The sequence below is a fragment of the Alligator mississippiensis genome, chromosome 2, assembly GCF_030867095.1.
Source record: "Alligator mississippiensis isolate rAllMis1 chromosome 2, rAllMis1, whole genome shotgun sequence".
Taxonomy (NCBI): Eukaryota; Metazoa; Chordata; order Crocodylia; family Alligatoridae; genus Alligator; species Alligator mississippiensis.
Genome location: NC_081825.1, coordinates 17,512,727 through 17,534,017, shown reverse-complemented (window position 1 = coordinate 17,534,017; position 21,291 = coordinate 17,512,727). Strand labels below are relative to the sequence as shown.

General features: G+C 39.2%; 1 protein-coding gene across 5 annotated transcripts in view; it reads left to right on the top strand.

The window, feature by feature from the left end:
• Positions 1 to 21,291, top strand: part of FAM53A (family with sequence similarity 53 member A) — a 111,461-nt gene that overhangs the window by 31,040 nt on the left and 59,130 nt on the right. For all 5 annotated transcript variants that reach the window (XM_019478618.2, XM_014607743.3, XM_014607739.3 and 2 more), the window contains exons 2-3: positions 13,244 to 13,495; positions 19,148 to 19,202. In XM_019478618.2, the coding sequence (XP_019334163.1) occupies positions 13,379 to 13,495; positions 19,148 to 19,202 (172 nt within the window). In that variant the 5' untranslated portion in view covers positions 13,244 to 13,378. The remainder of the gene's footprint in view (positions 1 to 13,243; positions 13,496 to 19,147; positions 19,203 to 21,291) is intronic.

Here is a 21,291-nt window from a genome sequence, read left to right as displayed (position 1 = left end):
GCCCGTGGGCTGTAGCTTGCTCACCCCGACAGAGCACCTTTATCTGCAAGAGTAAGTTGGCAGACAGGAGGATAGTGGAATGGATGCTTTCCTTCCAGTCTCTCGTAATGGTCATCCTACCTCTCCAGCAGTCTTGTCAGTGGAGAAGACTCGCTCCCTGGCGCAGTCTGTTTTTAAAGTTGCCAGATTATTGTTTAGAGGGTTGGTGGTTTAAAGCAGACACACCATTTTCCTTCACTCTCTGCTCTCCGACTTCCACCAACCAATGGTCACCTCCAAGAAAAAATGGAATTTCTTACTTCTGTCCAAAACAAAAAGCTGGCTTTATCTTTTTATTTTTTTTTTTCTCGCATCCTTTTTAGTCCCAGTCAAGGAAGGGCCCTGGCTTGTCAGGTACTGCAGTAACAAGTGGTAGTCCCTGCTCCTGAAGAATTTGCCTATGGGCTTTGCTTTTATAGAATCACTTTTACAAAAGTGTTGGTTGTAGCTGTGTTGGTCTAAGGACATAGGCAGACACGGTTCTTTGGGTAAATCTGATATCTTTTATTAGAGTAACTCAGATATCTGGAAAAATTCTTTTTTTGCAAGCTTTTTGGGTACAAATACCCTTCATCAGTTTTACAGGGCGAAGTTCTGCACAGGAGCAGAGGTGGATTTTGTTTCCTTTTATGTGGAGCTGTAAGTCCATCAACACTGACGACCTTTCAGAATTTGAGACCAACTTAAAATTGGGACCACGTGATGCAGCTACACATTCAAAACATTAAACAGTAAGAATGTGCAAGACTCGCTGAAACTATTGTAAGCTTAGTCACGTGTAGGGCTAAATTGCATGAAAAAAAGCAAATTGGCTACAACTACCTAGGAGTGTGGTGGTAAAAGGCAAAATGAGAAATACACTCAGTTCAACTCTGTTTTTCTTGGAAGACATTCTTGAATAGCAGTGTATTACTTCAAATATGTCTGCAAAGGAATTTCAAATTTAATTCAGTGGAAAATAAAAGGAGGAGGAGGAAATTAATATTATTATAAAGAAGAGAATTTTAAAGTGTGTAGAGAGAGAGGGCCATTCGTACAAATAAAATTAGTATAATTATCTGGTAACAAATTTAAAAACTGGCTCATCAGCAAAGCTTTTATTTAAAAAAAATTTTGGGGTTATACAGATGAACCTTATGCTTCAGGCAGAAGTTACAAAAGGGTGTGGAGTTGTGGTTGCATTTCCAACCCTAACTTTGGCATTTCCTGACTGTTTTGCCATTGAGCCTCTAGTGCATTAAACACAAATGAAGTTACTTGCTTTGCCTTTGTTATGGTGTAATTGAAATAGAAATGTAGGCTACTTAGCTCAGCTGAATGTGTTTTTTATTAAAGTCAGAGTAGTTAAAATAAACTTGGAAAGGGGAAATATCCTTAACTGTGTTACAAATAACATCTGGGATTAACATGGAAAGTGCCCAACCTTCAACACTTCAGTTGCTTTCTTACTCTGCCCAAGGGGATTGAAATGCAGTGTAAAGTGGTCAGCTTTGTTTTCTGGTTTTTGTATTCTAGCATGAGGTTGTGATGTTTAGGATTGCATACAGTACAGATTTACTCTTTTGAATTGACACCTCTATTTCTATTAGATCTTGTAATTAAAAGCCTAGACTTTGGGCTGTGCAGAGTCCTTCTTTAAAAAGATCTGAAAACTAAGAATGTTCCCTCTTTCCTGAGTTAATTTAAAGCTTTTTTGAAAGTTTACTTAGTTTAGTAGCAAACTGCAGATGTTTAGTCTCGATTTGAGAGCACGCTTGGGCCACAAAAGGGAACTGTCTTGTCTATTCCGTGCTGCATCTTCTATCAGTTTAGTGCACTTTCAAGATAGATGATACAGCAGAATGTATGTGTGTTTGCTATTGCACATCAGCCTGTAGAGTATTTTCTTACATGACCAGTCCTAGATTCATAATTTTGCTTTCTTTTGGTAACTCTTTGTTATCTATAGCATACAGGTCTGGGGGGAATTTTGTCTGCCAGAAAAAACACAAGTGCATGCAAAAATAACTTAAGAACTACCATATTCTGCAAGGAGGCCTGGCTATGAACTTCTGGTTTCTGTCTTTGTGGATGCTTTGGCAAATCCATTTAAATTGAGCAGTGCTACCCTATAAAGGAGCTGGGGAGGGGAGAGGGAACATGGCTTGCTTTTTAAAAAACCAAACCTATACATGATTTCAAATTATAGTATTGGTTTTACTTTGAAAAATTAGGCCAGTAAAACTGGTGTATTTGCTGTATTGTTGGCAATATTATCTGTATATAGAAAGTTTCTTTTGGAAATATTCTAGTGTCTTTAATTAACAAATTCACTAAAACCTTTTTCCATTCATGAATCCAAGGGCCTTAACCTTTGGAGGGCAAATAGTTTTAATGCTTTTACATTTCTGTGTGTCCTTTTTTGTTTCTTATTGTAGAGTAGCTCTCCTAGTCTCACATCACCTGTGAGCAAGGATTGCTTGAAGCTGATTTTTTTTTTTTTTTTTTTTTAGCTCTCCACAAGGTTGTGACATACCTTACAGCAAACACTTCTTACCTGGCCTCAGGCTTCAAACAGGCAAATTCCACACTTGGAATAAGAAAGAAACATTTCCCAGACAGATTGATTTAAGTGAACAAATAGGTTGTTTGAAGCTGTTTCAGGAGTTTGGTATGTTAGAGTAAGGCTGGGGGGAGGTGGATTAATGTAGAGTGCATGTGAGTTAATCAAAGGGGCTTGGTAAAAGAAGTTGATTTACCATTTGGACTTTTTTCACCCATGTCCTCTGTTTACTATTACCATGACAGTCCATTGAGCTGTCTGCGATGATGTGTAGCTTGTTTTCTTGAAAAGTTGCATCTGATTTGGAATAATTGCTATGGGCAGGATGAACTAGTTTTTGCTACCATCCCTTCATTTTTTTTTTATTTTTTTTTTTTTTTGTTCTGTAACTTTCTGAAGGTCTGTACAAGCTGCAGGGGGTGGGGGGAAAACTAAAAGAACAAGGGGTCAAAAAGAATCAACAGAAGTTGCTTGTCAAGCAAATTTCATTAGTTTCCCCCCTTCCTATTCTTAGTCTCTTAATACAGAGAGTACTTGCCATAATCTTGATCCCTGGGATACCCTGTTATCAGCTTCTTTCCATGCTGAGAGCTGGCTATTTATTTCTACTTCTCTCCCATCTTCTAACAGGTTCTAATCTAGTGTAAGACTTTACTGCTCACTGTACCTACTGTTTCTATCCTCTTGTGTTAGACTCTTTTTATTTAGAAGCCTATTTAAAACCCCTCTGGAAAGACTGACTCAGGTTCATCTGCCTGTTCTCATCCCACCCCCATAACTCTTCCGAAGGATTCGAGCGGGTTAGATGTAGCTTGCCCTTACAGAGCTCAGCTGGTTTGCCCTCCTGTTTTTGCTGTGCACTCAGTTTTATTTTTAACTTTGTTCTTTGCACTTTCTTTCCTAAATGTCAATTAAAAAAGAAATTTAGATGAAGCAAGTGCATCTAGAAAGACACCTTGAAAATGAGACCCATGGCTTTCAAAGAGGGAAGGAAGAGAGCTTGAAATCTTTGTCCGTCTTTCCATTTATTGTAAACCTTCATCTGTTCAAACCTTTTAGGAAAGCATAGGCACCACTTAGTAAGTGATAGGGCATAGATGCAGACTCTGTATGTTGAGGAGGATTTTTTTTTTTTTTTTTTTTTATTAAGGACGGGCAACCCAATGAAAATACTAGCTGGCATCAGGTTCTTTCCTCTGGATTTTTCCCATTGCTGGATGCAGGGAAGGAGCATCGGGCTACTGCAGCCAGCTGTCTGTGTGTTGGCACTGTGTGTGCCTAGGTCTTCCATCACCAATCTCCAAAAAGTACAGTTGAAACCATGTCCCCACAGAGTTTATTGGTAGTAGAGGTCACTACACTAGCAAAGTTTGAGGTGCTGAAGGAAGCTAAAACAGCACACCATTATTCCATCAGTATCAAGAAATCATATTCCTAGTCGGTCTCAATTTTGTGTCTTATCAGTGAGATTTAAATAGTCTTAGTGAATTGAGACATCAGGCACTGAAAGATATTCATTGAATGGAACCATTTCTATTAAGGGGGGGGGGGAAGGGGTGTGCGTATGGGATTTGGATTAAATAATTCTGCCCCTGTATAACTTTAACCATATTGGCTGTTCTGTCAATTTTAAAGGCTTTCCTCCTTTAAAAGTCTCTACAAGTCAAATTCAACAAGTGTAAGTACTTCAGAACGTTAATTTAAATTTTTAAATCCAAGCCAGTTGCTTTGTTGTCTCTCTGTATAAATGCACTTCAGACGAGTAGCTGCTACCCTAACTCCTCGAGTTCCCAACTAGTAATACTAACTCTTTCTGCTTTTACCATAATTTATAATATGTGAAATCCTTGCTAGACCAAGCTTGCATGATATTAAAGGATGAGTAGTTCTCTGTCAACTCCTTCCAGTAGGATTGGTGGGAGGGAGTGAATAATAGCCTGTGTGTGTGTGTGTGTGTGTGTGTGTGTGTGTGTGTGTGTGTGTGTGTGTGTGTGTGTAATTTTTATATAGATAAAATAAATAAGACATCCCTATATACCCAGTTTATTTTATATAGATAAAATAAAAACAGGTGGTGACCTTTCTCTGTCTAATATCCTGTTTGCACTATCACTAACAGCGTTTATTAGATTGGCCACATCATGAGATGTGATGTATTATGCATAACGATGTCTATAAATCTTAATTTCCAATATGGTTTGGAAATGGGTTCTGTTCCTTCCGCTTTCTAAAATAAACTTCAATTTAACTTAAAATCAGGCAGACTTGTGGTTGTGTGTGGTTTAAAAAAAAATAATTTTTTTTTTCTATATTAATATGAAGTTCCCAGTAGCTTAGAGCATCTGTTTTTATCCTGGTAGTTTGAAAGCAAATTATACCCTTGGGATAGCTGTTTTTCCCTGGCATTTGTCCGCAGGACTGAATAATGAAAAACCTATTAATCCAGTAATTCTAATACAGTCTTCATTAGAAAATGATAATTGAGGATTGACAACTACATAGCTCTGGAGTTTTTTGTAATTAGTCATAGACCAGTGCCAACAAAAATACTGCCAACCCAGGGAACTGTTTTAAGGTCTGATCTCCTGAGCCAACCTAGGGCTATATTTAAGAAGGGATTTATACCATTGGGGAATCTCATTTAACCCTGTCAGGCCATGAGCTGTTTGAATTAATAAAAGCACATTCTGCTTGCTGTCATGCTATCTCCTTCTTTCCATGTCATTCTTGTGTAACTTTTAGATGCTTCTGAGTCGAGATGCAAGAGTTAGAAAATAATGACCTGCTTGATATCTGGGTTGGAATATTGTTTCACATGGCATAAAACATTAATTTGCAAGTCCTTTGTAAGAAATGGGCTTCTACAGTCATGTCTGAAGTGAGACTGGGTTGGCAGACAGCAGGTAAGAGAGAGCATGGTGGCTGTAATTGGAGAAGTTCAGTTTGGTGCGTTACTTCCAACATACCACCCGGATGCCTCAAAAAGCTGGCAAGACAGAATAAAGGCAACTTCGAGTTGGGATTCAGACTGAAGGGGTGACTAGCAGCTTGATTTGTTGAAGTGGAGATAAGAGTTAAAGGGCCCCTAGTTATCCTAATCTGAGGTTTGAATCTTTAGTTTAATCCTCCTTTTTCTGACACTAAAGAGGATCAACACTTCCTGAAGTACCTAAAGAAATCCATAGGCTACTTCTGTATAGTCTCATAAAGACTTCCAGAAAATGACTTAAGTAGGTGTTGCAGTTGGTTAGGCTAAAACCAAGAAATGATGGAAATGAGGCTCTCTTTCAACTCCCTTCTTTCTGTTTTTACTGGTTAATAAATAGTTTGTTGCAGCTGGTGTTAGGGCTGTAGGTGAACTTCCTTGTATATTCAACAAGCTGTTAATCTCGCAATGTAAATCTTAAATGCTCTTTCTTTGGTTAAGTTATAGCAATAACATCTCCCTTTAGTTTTTGTCCTTACTTACTTGAGGTTGTGAAAAATATTTCTTCCTTAATTGTAGGAACTTTTATTATACAAAAATGACCAAATATGAATTGAGTTCATTTCGAGTCCAACCCCCAGGGTTGGACTCGATCTACTGAGGTCCCTTCTGACCCTAAAAATCTATGCATGAGATGTGATGCATTGTGCATTTAAAAAAAATAAAATAAAAAATAGAAGGGAGCCATTGTTAAAAGTTACAGCATATTCTGTTCTAAAATTCTCTTTCCTTAAACAAAGAGAAGATAGAATTTGTCTGCAAATAACTCAAAGAAAAATCTTCTAAAGGATGCACTAGATGATTGGAACATTTTTTCCATATGGAAAAAGGAAAGATGGGAAACGACCTGAAATTCCACAAGGCTTATAATGCTTAAAAAATCTATTTGAGATTTAATGTTTTCTCCTCTGCTCTTGGAACAGTTTAATTGTTCCTTTTGAAGGCTTAAGCTCATCTGTTTATCACACTGGTAACTTAAAATTGTTAATGGATGTACCTGTCCTGCAAAGTGTTCATAGCACAGGTATACTTACTAGCTCCAAGTGAGCAAAAATGTCACAGATTGCCTCTTGCATCTGTGAACCTGGTGTTATACGTCTCTTAATCCCTGGAAGAGCCAGTTGTTAATTTGGATGAATCTGAGAGCTCTAGTGAAGGGTTTTCAATATCTTTAATCCTCCTCAATAGGGCTTCAGGGATATTATGAATAAGACCATAAAATCCCTGGCAAAACAATATACTTTTTTTTTTTTTTTCCCCCTACTCCCTCCTTCTTCCACCTAAAGCATTTTTGACACAGTTCTTACAGGACACTATATATGACAGCTTCTTAATCCTTTAAAACAATGTCCTGACTAGGAGGGCCCTTCTGTGCATGCAGGTAAAGGCACAGTGGGATCTAATGTACGATCCACACAACTGTGCCTCCTACTATGCCACAAGTGCATGGCAGGCGGCATGATTGAGAGTGTGTGCATTAGATCCCTCATGCCTTTTATTGCTGGTTTAGGTGGAGCAAAACGCTGGGCTCCCCCTACACTAATAAACTCCCATGGTGGGAGCCCCTTCAGGTGAAGGGGCTCACAGCTGTGGGGGTGCCCCATGCACCTGGGAGGTTGGGAGATCATGGCAGCCACAATCCTGCACCCCTGGGGCAGCTGCATCCCCTCCCACCTGGGTCCTGGCACCCAGTGTCCACAGCTGAGGACTCTGGGTCCCTTGTGCTTCCAGGACCCAGAGGCAGCAGCTGCTGGGGCTGAGAGCCCCCTTGGTTGTGGGCTTCCCAGCCCGGGCTGGGCATGGTGCACCCCTGCAGCTGGGAGCCCAGTCAGCTGATGGGGCTCAAGACACTGCTACATATGTAGGTTAGAGCTGGTTGCTATCCAGCTTTAAAGTTTAGTCCACCTGTTCAATGCCTAACTATAGCTGATTTGGAGCTTTTTATAATATGGTAGCTAGCTTGTACATGTTGCTGGTCTCAAGATAATTGTGCAGTTAACCAGTTGTGTAATACTTGTAACTTGTATAAGGGGACACAGTGGTTAAATGTTGGAACACCACCTGGATAAGATGCGGACTCGCTGTTCCTGGAAACTTTCAAGAGAAAGTTAGACAGACACTGGACTGGGATGGTTTAAGTGGAGATGATCATGCTCTGGGCAGAGGTCTGAAGTATGTGACTTAATGACAGGTTTTTGTTTTTTTTTCCTGCCCTAGCTTCCTATGATCCTATGACACACTAGTATTGTAGCCAAACTGCTATGACATAAAGATCTTTTATCAGGTTACCTCTATTGTAGACTACAACCTGAAATTAATTTCCCTAAACTTCAGAATATTTCTACTCTTAATCTACAGTTCACACTTTTTTTAGGGGGTTAATGGTGGCCCATGGTGCCCCCCCCCTTGGCAAAAAAACCCCAGAATAAACTCAATAGGTTCCTTTTCCACTTTATTTCTCAAGGGAAAAAGTAAGGATCCCAGATAAATTTTTGGCTTAAGCTTCATGGATTGGACAATCTCTGCCTCCTGTTCAGAGGGGCTATAGTTTGAAAGAAATACTTATTTTTCTCGGCCCTAGGGTGAATGGAGCTTAAGGGAAAAGGTGGCAGTAATCTTCTGGGTCCCCATCCAGTTGCAGTATTATAAAAAGGTATTGTTACCTCAAGACTTGGACGACCTTAGAAGTTAGAAAACTTGGCTGCTTCTGCAGTTTACGTTGGCAGCTGACTCCATCTTGGCAGCAGCAGAGGTGGAGCGTACTGTGGTAGGGTGGTGGCATGGACTAGATAGCCATGCTGTAACGGTGAGACAAGCTACTGGGGGGGGAATGTAGTTAGGACAGCAGGCTGACTGAGGCCACACGTTCTGGGAGGTGACAGAAGAAATGCAAATTCAGCACTCGGCATCTTCAGGTTGCCCTAACAAGAAAGGTCACTAGGTTCCAGTTACTGAAAATCCAATTAGTTTGAAGTGCGGAGAAGTTTGAGAGCAGTTCAGAGACAGGTGATGAATATGATTAGAAGCATGATGAGACTTGTCTGAGGATGGAGTGAAAATATTGGGACTAGTTAGAGGTGGCTAACAAGACGGGGCATCATGGAAGCACGTGGAATAGTTGGTAAGTGGTATAAACCAAATGCTCATGTATTTTACTTCTTACTGACATAAGAACAAGTTGACTCTTAATCAACCAGTCTGCTTTCTGGGTTCAGGTCTCAGAATAACTCATGGAATTTTCTTCTTTTTAAGATGCTGTTAATGGTATAGGATTAAAAGAAAAAATCACTTTGCATACGTGGTCACATCATTGCTGTGACCAGGGATGGGGGATAATGCCAATGGTGTTGACTTAGTTTGTGGTAGTACGCATATTTATCCTTTTATCACAACTTTTTATCTTCAGTAGTTGCCTAGGGCTGAAGGTAGTTGATACTTTTCTGAAAGCCAATGGGTTTCAGCTCATGCTCATCTAATTAATTTTCTGTTCAAGTGCAAGGTATGTAATGACAGTGTTAAAGTGATGTAGCTGTGATGATCCAGAAATTATGCGAGAGGCAAGGATTTCATAGGTTGATATCTTTTTATTGGACCATGTACTTGGGATAAAGTTAGACAAACTTTTTTGAATTCAAGACATTCTTCCTTGGGCGTTCCTGAGGAAGAATGTCTTGCATTCAAAAACTTATATGTATGTACTACACTAATGATGCATCTAAATCATACAGACTTTTTCTCAGCTATGTAGTTGGTTCAATAAAAGTGATCGCCCTAAGAAATCCTTGCCTCGTGCATGTATGTCATGGACAGATGTGCAGCTATCCTGGAATACGCAGGCTGTTGCGCTCCATATTATTCTATGAGCAAATGGCTTCCTTAGGATTAGCTGTGGACAGACTGTCCGAAAACACTGCTGAACCCTGGTGTAGAGTGCCAAAAGCGCCCGTAGCATCAACTAGTAAGATGTTGGCATGCCAGGGATGGATGGTGGGGGAGCTGTGAAGGACCCAAGCTTTGTTGTGGCAGTGCAGGCCCAGCACCTTCCCCACCGTCCACCACAAGGCTTGTGTGCATTTGCTGCTGGCCATGAGCCAGGTCGGGGCTCTGCAAACTGGTGCAGCTGCCTGCAGCCTCCCAGCTGCCTGACATGGCCAGCCTGGGCCTGCCACCCACCATGGAGTCCACACTCTGGCATGCATGCCAGGGGCTGCCAGCCCCTGGACTACAGCAACGCAAGCGTAATGTATACCATGGGGTTCTATTCTGTTTTCTGGAAGCATAATTGTCTGCTGGATCGTACAATTATCACGGTTTAGGGAAGCAATTTAACAACCAAGGTGTCCTAGCACCCTGGGGTGCCCTGATCTTTTCATGGGTTACACAGAGTGCTATATATAAGGTTAGCACTGTTAGGTGTGCAAACATGATTTGCAAGATAAACTCAGAGATTGCAAATGAAAATTCAGTGTTAAAACTTTCTGCCCTATTATGGTCTTTCTGAGGCCTTTGCAACAGAATATTTTTCTGTAGTAAAGAAATGAGTGAAAACTCAAAGTTAGCATTTGATGTTGGGTGCTTTGAGTACAAAAAGGTTGAGAACCACTGGTTTAGGGGTTTGTGTCCTCTACACTTTTACAGTAATGTAAATGTGTCATCTTAAGATGAGTTTTGTATGATAGGAAATTTGAAGACTTATAAGATGAAAGCCATACCTGGACTTGCAGTTTACATAATTGGGATACACAGTTCTTGTTTCACCCTTCTCCTTTCTCTCTTCTTCCCCCCTCCCCCCCCCCCCCCCCCCCCAAAAAAAAAAATGCACCTCATGGTTTTTGTTTGCTTTGTGGTTTTTTTGGGGGGGGGGTTGTTTTTATGTTTGGCAGTAGTAAGAATTAAGAGTCTGGGTGGCTGTGTAGGTAGTTTAATCAAATGCAGTGTTGAATTTTCTCATACTATTTTTAAGAGGGTTTTTCCTTTATTCCCCTCCCCCCCCAACCCTCCAAAGTGCTGGCTTGAAATGTCTAATTGAGTAAAAACCAGTATTCATTAACTCTAAACTCTACTTGATTGTTTGCATACTATATTGAACACGTCAACCAAACTGAGGCTTAAATTCTGAGAACATAACGCAGAGAAGTTTTTATATGCAAAACTTAAGGTTGGTACATAGTCATATTCTGACTAGCTCATTCTGTAACCCTTATGAAAATTCTCAGCGTGCGTGTGTACCATCATTCATTTCCTTTTTCTTAATTTTTTTCACGTTTGATTTGCTTACCTCTTGTTCCTTGGCATGAGCATGTGCAAATTTTTGCAAGACCACCCTACAGAAAAGAGGGGGATAACACTTGCTAAACAGTTCAGCAGGAGCTGGCGATTACCCATCTGGACCAAGATTAATATTAGTGTTTTAAAATTTATCTGCAAGTCCTGACATAATGATGTCAGAATCTAATGTCTTGACAGTCCTTGTCAGTTTTAAATTGGTGGGTGGTTAGTGAAGAAAACCTAACTAGTGAAAATGCCATAGTTGTTTTAAGTTTGGATCAAACACTCAAGTATGCCGATCTGATAACCCTGATTAACTCTGAACAGCAAAATTTGAATATGTGTATGCACACAAACAGAGAAAGGAGACTGACAACATTAAAGGGTTTTATTTCATGTTGTATATAATCTGTACTTTATTCATTCAAACCATGCATCCTCTTTAGCAGTAACTGAGGCAATAAGGATATTTCACCTTTTGATGCGTAGGTTAAATTTTAGAAGAGACACTGGCAAAGGTTTTCCTTCCTGTGAAGGAAGACGGGATGGTGTTTTGGTTTTGCAGTCCTGTATAAATGGAGCAGCAGGGCTTTTAGGAAGCGTGCAAGTGTGTATCTTCTTTATAAATCTACCTACTTTATCCCCAGTTAAAATTGGGACTGGGTTGAGGTACTGAAAGGAAAAGCAGTGTTTTGCATTCCATCAATTTTGAGAACAGATTTCTTTGGAGATAGCCTGTATTACTTTTACTGTATCATATAAGATCATATTTGCAGGATGTTCTTCTAGGTGACGGGTTTAGAGATAATCTGATATTAATTGTATTAATGGTAATACCTTACGAGTTTTAGGCAGGTTTAACTTGGGTCACGTACCCAAATAACCTCTGTCTATTAACAGTTATTTAAGAAGCTGATTAGTAGTGTGAAAAATACATTGGAATGTTTCAGATCTAATGCTTGTTAGTAATAGGAAATATTCAAAAAGATTACTTATTCCCAGACCATCCCTTGGAGTAAACCCTCTTTTTTTTTTCCTACTGTATTTGAATTTTGAGTGCATCCTTTAAATGAAAGCAAAACTTTGCTCATCTCCCTAGCTCTCCCAGTTAGACTGTCTCTCTGCATTGCAAAGCTTTCCAAGTGGAAAATACTGGCTGTGGTTACTTCACATGTGACTAGGATCCCTATAAATATGCTTGTAAGCGTGTAATTCTACATTTCAGCATTGGGTAAAAGCGAGTGCAGTAGTTCTCCCTGGTGCTTCATTGAGTATAAAGTGGATAAATCTGACTTGTTAGCCGGGCATGGAAGAGTGCTCCTTTGATGGCAGAATGCTGAGGGATTATTGGTGACGTCAAGGTAGAATTGGGTTTGAAAGAGGAGAGGCTGCTTCAAGCCCCAACGTAGTATTTGGAAGAAGACAGACCAGGGCTGTCGAACTGGAGGCCCACAGGCCTTGAACAGCTGCACAGTGGCAAATTTGGGCAACCCTGAGCTAGAAAAATAAATGTGTGATTTGGGAGGGGGCAATCTTGGAAGTACAGGGAAAGAGAGGTGGGGTTAAAGGCAGTGATGGATTATAAAGTATGTTTCCTGAAACCTATCTAGATAGAGGGCAACTGATGACTGACATGCTTACAGACTGCCCCATGTTTTTGGCCTTCAAAAAAAAACAAACAAAACCTTTTAACTAGGCCCACCAGAGGCGCACGTTTTCTCAGAATTACTTGATCCATGAAAACCTTAAGCTGTTTTGATCTTTTATACTGAAAAACGTAGTTCTACATTAATTCTTTCCCTTGTTATTTCACTTACTAGGTCTTTCATATCCGGAGAATGCCTGGTCCCTTTTTGCCTGCTGTCTGTTTTGAATAGAGTATAAAGCAGGGGCGGGCAATTATTTTGGGCGGAGGGCCGCTTGCTGAGTTTTTTGGCAAACCATTGAGGGTCACATGATAGGCAGCCAGGGGCAGATAAATACTTATTTTCTAAATTTTTTAGGGGCCCTGTGGGCCGGCTGGAATGGCCTGGTGGGCTGTATCCAGCCCTTAGGCCGCATTTTGCCCACCCCTGGTGTAAAGGCTGCTGTTACAGACTCCTTAATGTTATAAGAAGAGAGAGAAGTTAATTGTGATAAACAAAATTACTGAAAGATTTCACTTTTTGGATGGTGAATCTAATCGTCAGTGATATTTATATTTATAGTAAGAACCATACTTTAAGAAAACTGTGCAGTGCTTGATACAAGGTCAAAATACAAACTAGACTTTTTAAGAACAATGCTTTATACCTCTGGCTGTATGCGAGAGGTCCTTGGGTATGAGCCCAGCTATTTCTGCATAATGAATTTTTAATGCAACTAGAACTAAACTTAATTCTCTCTGTTCTGTTCCCCTTTCTCCCTAGTTTTACAGAAAAGCAGACATGATACACTGAAGGCCTTTGGAAATGCATGTTGGCAGTAAGATGGAAGTATAAATCTTGAGACTTAAAACCAGAAATGGCTCAAGAGTGTTGAGACGGGACTCAGAAGAGCCTCCGATGCTTGTCAGTGTAAGCAGTGGAAAAGGGACAACTACCATGGTAACACTAATAACGGAAAAGCTGCAGAACCAGAGCTTGGATGACCTGACGTGTAAAACATACAATATTAATCTGGTAAGGCTATCCTCAAATAGTGTTTCACTGTGTTGAAGTAAAGGATAGCAATATGCAGCCCTTACAGAAACAGACATGCATCAAAATCAAGAATATAGAGCAGCCAGAAGGAACAAGTTTAAATTATTTTTTGGACAAGGGGCAAGTGGTTCCCGAGTGAAGCATAGCATGTCTGACACAAGTACTCAAGCATAGTATTTTTAGACTTTTATATGGGAAGTGCATATTTGGAATTGGCACTATAAAAGGAGATGTGTATTGATTAGTCATTTTTGTTATTTAAGTGTGCTAAGAGTTCTACAAACTTCCCCTGCACACCATGAGTCTTGGTCATTTTCTTTAAAAACATTATCTAGCAGTTATAGAAGGTAGCTTAAGAAACAGATACCTAGTTTTGACACCATTCACTTCCTGTGGGCAAAGTTGGTGGGTTTTTTTGTTTTGTTTTGTGGTCTTTTTTTTTTTTTGTTAGTGAATACTAGATTGGTGTGCACACACCAAAAAAAAAAGAAAACAGACTAGTTTTTTAGCTTGTGACTACAGATAGACTGGAAGTTGATGTTCCTGAATCTCAATTTTGTATTCAAATAATAGACTGGTTACATTCAGTGCATAGGACAGGGAGGATTGATCATCTAATCGGCAGCTGTTTGACATCTGGTTTTATCATCATTGTTCAATCTTGGCCCGATTTCTTACTTGAATATGTCATTCAAACACTGCTCTGAAGATGAAATTAATTCCTCATGGGCTTTTCTGTGGCAATCGTCATTGCATTACCCCAGCGCTACACAAACAGTGCTTCATAACCCCTTTGTGATATAAGGGGATTATTATAAAATGTCCACTTTAAGTTGACTAGAACCTTTCTGTCTAAGAATTGTAGCAAATAGGAACATGGGGGGGTTGTGATTTAACTGGAAAGTGTTTTGAAGTTATCTGGTACCTTGCGTTACATGGGACGGAGACAGGGGCAACATCCCTTTCTTTAGAATAACACTTAGCTGCCTTTTTCATGAGACTTCATCTTCTTTCATTTCGTTGCTTTGTTTGCCATCTTTCTTGGGATCCTGCATTTGTCTTTATTCCACAGCCTATGTTCAAACCATGTCAGTGCCATGTAATGAAAGAGGCAGCAGTTTCATAGGCAGCCTTAGTTTTTTTGTGTTGTGACATTGGAGCTTGTCTTCAGGGTGGATGATTTAAATCAAGTCTACTTCTAAATCTGATTTTTTTTTTTTTTTTTTTTTTTTTAAATCAACAAAAGCCAAAACCTCCATTTTAAAATAATTGATTATCAACCTTCTCATTGCATATTGTTTTTCTTTTTAAAAAAAAAAGTATATTTTCATGTGTTGATATATAACAATTTAAATATGTTAACTTACAACTAAATATACTTATTACAGTGGATTTGGTACATAATGTTTCTTAGTTACACAAACGAGATACATATTTTAAATAAACATCTATGTAGCTTAGCATATTTGGATTGTTAAAAAACCTACTTTTTTAGTATGCCATAATGGTGAAACTGTTTCTTAATCTCTAGATTAACTTTTTGCTTGTATTTGTATCCAGCTGCAATAAAACGGCAACTCTAATTTAATTAGACACACAGAGCCAGCACTTCAAATTTTATTTAACAAAGCTTTAATGTTTTTGGTTATAGAACCCCCCTCTTTTTAATCCAAACATAGTGCACATTTTACAGCCAACTAACTTATTACAGTTAACATTAGTGTTTAATATTAGAAATATGAAGTGTGTTTAGTGAATTAAACCAATTATGTCAATCACCTGGAGGAAGTGCTTCCTTGGTGAATTCTTTGGGGAGGGGTTGTGGGTTTTTTAAGCTAGGCTTTTTAGAAAATTTTTACCTACTTTATTTCAAGTTTTTAGAAGTTATAAACTTCATCCTCATTCGCCTTTCTTCTTCTTTTTATTTTTTTAAACTCCCAGCCATTTTTTTTCCTCAGCTTTGAATGCAGAATTTCTAGAAAATATTCCCAAATGAGGGTCTTTTTTGCAGCCTGCTGCCATGGCAGGTTTTCCTCCAGTTTCTAGGTGTTGAAATCGAGACTAATCTATGCTCCACAGAACGCTGTTTCTCCTTTTTCCTGCTATGTCTTGAGCCAACATCATTGGTCTTCTCATGCGCGTTCGCTCTTACTCTCTTGTGCTCTGTCTCTTCACGCGCACAAGAAACTAATGAATGCAGACTCCCTGTGATGTAACTCAGCTTGGCAGAATTCAATTTTTACTTTTAACAGTTTCAACGGGTAATATTGGTGTTTGTTTTTATATCAATTTTAAGTTTTCAGGATTGTGCAAAATTAGGGGACAGACAATTTATTACAGACAGTAGTGTTAAAAGCTTTATAAAATCGTATGTCAAAATATAGAGTTAATATCCATAAATCATACCTGCTTTAAATCATTCTGTTCAGTTGTTGGTACTTCTTCCTTTGTTGCCAGTCCCCTAGGTTTCTGGGAGTTGCAGTCCAGACCATAATTGGCACAATTCTGCAGGACTGTTCCCCCTGTTATCACATGCTCCATCAGTTTTCTCATGTCCCCTTTCTATACATTTTGATTTATTCGTGGAACTATTTTTTTTTGTCCGTCTGAGTGTGAGGTGAATTCAACACTTTCATCAATATTTACCAATAAAAATTGAATCCTGCCAAGACATAACCCACAATGCCTCCTCCCCCCTCTTTTTTTTCTACCCCCCCCCACCACCACCAATCCATGATTTTTCTGATGCTTCGAGGGCTGCATTCGATCCAAATAATATTTAGCGTTACAAATTTAATTAATCTGACAAGTCTTGCATGTGTGGCACAATAACTTGTTTGGTTTCATAGGGAAATCATCTAACACACTGGAATTGTCTCGAAATAAGTGGAGGCTGGACAAAGTTTCCAGCAACAATATGGTGATCCAGTTTGGGTTCACAACTTTGGATTTGTTTTAATCAACTTCTAGTTAACGGAGTAGAAATGAGAGCCATTAAGGTGGGAATTGGGTAGAGAGACAGGGAGGTCATTCCACATTTTTTTTTCCAGGCTACCCTACATATGAAGACCATCACCAATATGTGGATTTCTATGAGACCTGTGCAATCACGATTTGAGTAGGTCTCTGCCCATAAGACAGCTGCTTGAATCTCTTGGAAGAAGTACTGGCCAAAGCTGCTTTCATAAGTATTCCTCTTTACTTCCCAGGGCAGGGTGACACCTTTACAGACTAACTCATTAGGAAGCAAGGCCTTTTGTATGCTGTTACTTCATCGGATGCTATGACTGGACTTGCGGAGGGCCAGCGTGTTGCACAGAAAAGAATAGAGAGAGTTAGCTGAGTTTGCCTGAAGTCGGGGAGAAGGCTGGGTAGAGTTGCACTTCATAGACTCATTCAGAGATGTATAAATCTTTCACAAACAACAGCTCATTAAGCTGAATTCATCTGTAAGGTGCTGCTCTACCCGGCCTTCTGCCAGAAGGGAATACATTTATTTAAATACAAAGGGGAGGGAAGGAGGGAGGCAAAGAAGAGTTAATGGGATCAAAGAGGATAAATAAAACATTTGTCCCATTGAGGGACATGGATGTTAATATGTTGTATATCTGTTTACTTCCTGGTAAAGGCACTGCAGTCCATTAGCAGAATGGTGCTCTTCTGAGCAGATGCCAGGTGTTTGACCATCGTGATTATGACTAGAGTAGAAAGAAGGGACTGATCCGTATACACAAAGCTAGTGGATGCTCAAGAACTGTGGAAATGAAGGAGCATCTTCCAAATGATCAAACAGCAGGGCTGGAGTCTAAGTGCAAAGAACTGGTTGTTGATGAGAGGAATACTTGTTAGTGGAGTGGATGATTTCCAGTAGCTGAGAAGTTTGTGCACTTGAGGACCAAAGGAGAGCTTCGTTAGAGTGGCACGTTCGGGCTTTTCACAAAGGAAGCTCCAGGGAACTAGGAATCTTGCCGTTGCCCTAGTGTTGTGGGCTTGATCTCTGGAGCAATAAACGAGACTTCCCGATCTCTGGCTGACCGTGGAAAAGGTCTGTTCAGTATTTCAGTGCACAGATTGTGCAGTTTCCATTGACTGAGGGTACGGCTACTTCCCTCTGTACACTGAAGAGGCGGGCTGGTTGGTGGCTCCATGTACATGAAGATTCATGATTCTTACCCTTTTTGTAAGCCTGGATTCTTGCTGTCTCCAGAGAACGAGGTTTCATGCTTTGTTAAAGAACTAGGTTTTGAATACATCAGCAGATAAAATATTTTTATTCTACGTTTTCTTATGGCTTGGTTATCACACACACAAAAAAACCTCTTCAATATTATGTTAGATCCTTTTCAAATCCTACCGCCTCCCCCCCCTTCCCCCCCCCCCCAAAAAAATATATTTTTCCGTTGCTGTATCTTTTAAATATGAGCTTGAGGTTCAAAGTGTTAAAGCGACCAGTTACACTTCATGTTGCTAAAGAGCAAAAATGCTTCATATAGACCAGGGATGTTTACGTAAAACTAAACTTGTATTTGGAAAGGAAGTCTCTGAACAATACTATCTTTTTGGCTGTATGTAGAAAACGAGGTCCAAAAAAAGCTTTTGAAAGAGGTTTTTAAGTAATCCTTCCTTCCCAACCCCAGGGGAGAAAACTTGTAACAATCAACAAGGTTTAATGAGAGCATTCATTTATCTTTAGACTGGATATCAAGATGTACTACTATACAAGACAGGTCTTGGTACTTACAGGGTGTTGAGTCACTTTTTCTTGCTAATTTATATATGGCATCTGAGAAATCGCACCTTTGTATGCAAAGCGTTCTCTTTGTGCGTTAGGACTTCGCAGGTGTGTGAGGGTTTTAATATTTTCACAAGGAGTTTATAGCCCCAAAGTATAGCAGTCATGCTAGGAAAACCACACTGACGTGATTGCCCATATGTAAATCAATACTTCGTTTGCTATGACGTATACAAAAGCCTGCAACTATTCTTCTCTAGCTATTGCATTTTATTAGAGGTTCCCCTCTTTTAAATAGGAAAAAAATGATAGGAAATCACTTGTTTATCAGTAAAACATACCAAAATATATTCTTCAAAAGCTAACAAATGTTTACTTTTTTCCTTTATGAATGCTATAATGTATGTGTTCAATCCTTTGTCTGTATATTTAAAAAAAGAAGTTTATCTACAAAACTGGAATGACTGTAGTAAAGGTAGTTATGCAACATTTGTAATTCTGTGGGGGAAGAAAAATGCAGGCAATTGCACTTTAAATTTCAATTTCTTTTCTTTTTTTATCTTTATTCTAAAAGTTTAGATAAAGTCCTTTTGAATTAAGTAATTGCCGTTCCACTTCTGAATTACTGCAATATGAATTATGTGAAATATCTGAAAGACTTCAGGTTGTATGGCTGTGCTCAGCTTCAAAAGTTTACCACTTTTAAACAGAACATGGGATTTTTGTCATTAGATGCTCAACTAAATTGATCACTTATTTGTCATTTTATTACATGCATGTACAGGGAAACTTCTGTATCTAAATAATTAATGAAATGCTTAAGGTTTATGCCGATTTTTGTCTTTTCAACGCCATACAGCTCTACATGGTGTGAATCTTTTTTCTCTGATTAATTTCAGTACTCATCTGAGAAGCTGAACAAAAGTGGCAGCTTGTTCCCTTTTGAAATCAATGGTAAGTTCTTGTGAAACCGTAGCTGTGGTTTACTGAGGTAATTGGTATAGTAAGCAGCCTTTCTGTTGTAAATAAGGTGGAGGGGAATTGAGCATGCTGTTGTGGAGCCTGCTGGCTTAAGCTGGTCTTTGAACAATACTGGGAATCGCTGGTTGTTAGTTTTTTGTACTTGTGATCTGCTTTGCATAGTAAAAAGCCCTTGTTACATGTTTTTGTTCAGTAACTGTTGTTATGTACTAATGCACAGCAACTGCTGTGTGCGTCTTCTTCCCCCCCCTGAAAAAAAGCCCCCAAAAAACCAAAACTCCCTTTTTCTTATCGGGTTTTCTTTGCTAACAGAAAACTACACATCTCTACCTCTTCACACACCTTCATAAAAGTAGGCCATTGCAATATAGAATATCTAGCCCTACAGTATTTAGCATAAGGCAAAGAATAAAATATATAATAGCTTGATAGAGGGAGAAAAGGAACCCTCTACCACTGTTCGTCCTTACTCGTTTCCTCTTGTTATAACAAAAATAGGAATATCTTTTTATTGCCAAGTAATGTAGGTTTTACTTCTGATTTATTGATGGGAAAGGGGAGTTGAGATTATGCATCAGCTGTTTCATATTTTAATAAGCCATGGTCGATTTTTATTTACTCAAATGGGTTGTCTCCTGAGATATGAATCTATGTTTCCATGAGGTTCCCAGAGGGGACTGCAGTGTCTCAGTCTTGCAATACCATACACAAAGAACATAGTCACAGCACTTTTTGCAACTCTTGAGCAGTAGTAATTTTTCTCTTAAGACCCCTTTTTAAAGCAGCTTCAACCATTAAAATCAGGCTAGTAAATGCTAAAAAAACTGGAATTACAGTATTGTCTAAAAGCTCTAGGCAGGATGGTACCCCATTGTGTTAAGCGTTTTGCTCGCTGAGTTAAAGATGGTCCCTGCCTTGAAGAGCTTACAGTCATATTAAGACTCAGCACAATGTGTGGTTGTACCCATCTGAGAGAATGAAGGACAAAGGAATTCTAATAAAACACATATTTGCATCGGCCAGCTGTCAGCACATTCTGCTTTTTAGTTGCATTATTTTTAAATAAGATCTGAATAAACAGGACAATTACTGGAAGACCCTCCTGGCTAGGGAGCAGATTCATCTTGAAGCTGTTTGGTTTGCAACCCTTGGAGTCTTCTCTGGAATTTAACAAAAAAAAAAAAATTCTTTTTTTTTTTTTTAGATTATATTTAACTGCTTGCAGAAGGAAACATTCAAAATAGAGTGAACCTTTAAAATTTTCCCTCCACTTAACTAGAGCAAGTGCTGCCTATTTCTGCTTACCTAATGATTTTTTTTTCTTTTTTTGCGTGCATACATGCACGCACATAATGGAGAAAGGAGAGAAAAAAATATGTATTTTTCTCCATTACTCTGTCCCGAGGAGTAGTGAAATTTACTTGGATAATTGGTTTAAATTAGCAAATTTTCTAACCAAGCATGAAGAGCTGTTAACTAGCCACCAGGACAAAGATCTGCTTTTCAATTTGCAAATCCTGGGCCTCTGTTGTAGTTCCTCTTACACTTCACTGTATAATGTAGGGGAACAGCTGTAAAATGTGCAAAATGTTCTCAAAGAAAAGCTACACAAAGGAGTGTGAAGCTTGGCTGGTAGACTTCTTTCCTTTTTTCTTTTTTTTTTTTTCAACTCGGCATTGCCACTTGAGATAAGAAGTTGTACATTATGGGCTATGCCTGTATTCACAGTAAAATTTGTATGAGGTTCTTAAAGTGTAAAATAAGGGGAATGTTGGCCTTTAATTTAGGGCTTTCAAAGGGGTTTTTTATGTAGTGGATGTGAGTGGGAGGGACAAAATGTTCTCTGAAAAACAATCTCAACTAACATTTGCTAAAATAAGCATCTCCCTACTCTTTTAAAAATAAAGCTTATTTTGCACTATAAAAGAACGAGCACTTGTCACTTAAGGCGTTTTACGTATGTTCTGGACACGTGTTCTAGGAGTGTGGTGGTGGGGGGCATACTTTAATTGGAGCTGCTCTGAGGCCTGCTCTAATTAAAGCACCTGCAGTGTCTTAAGCA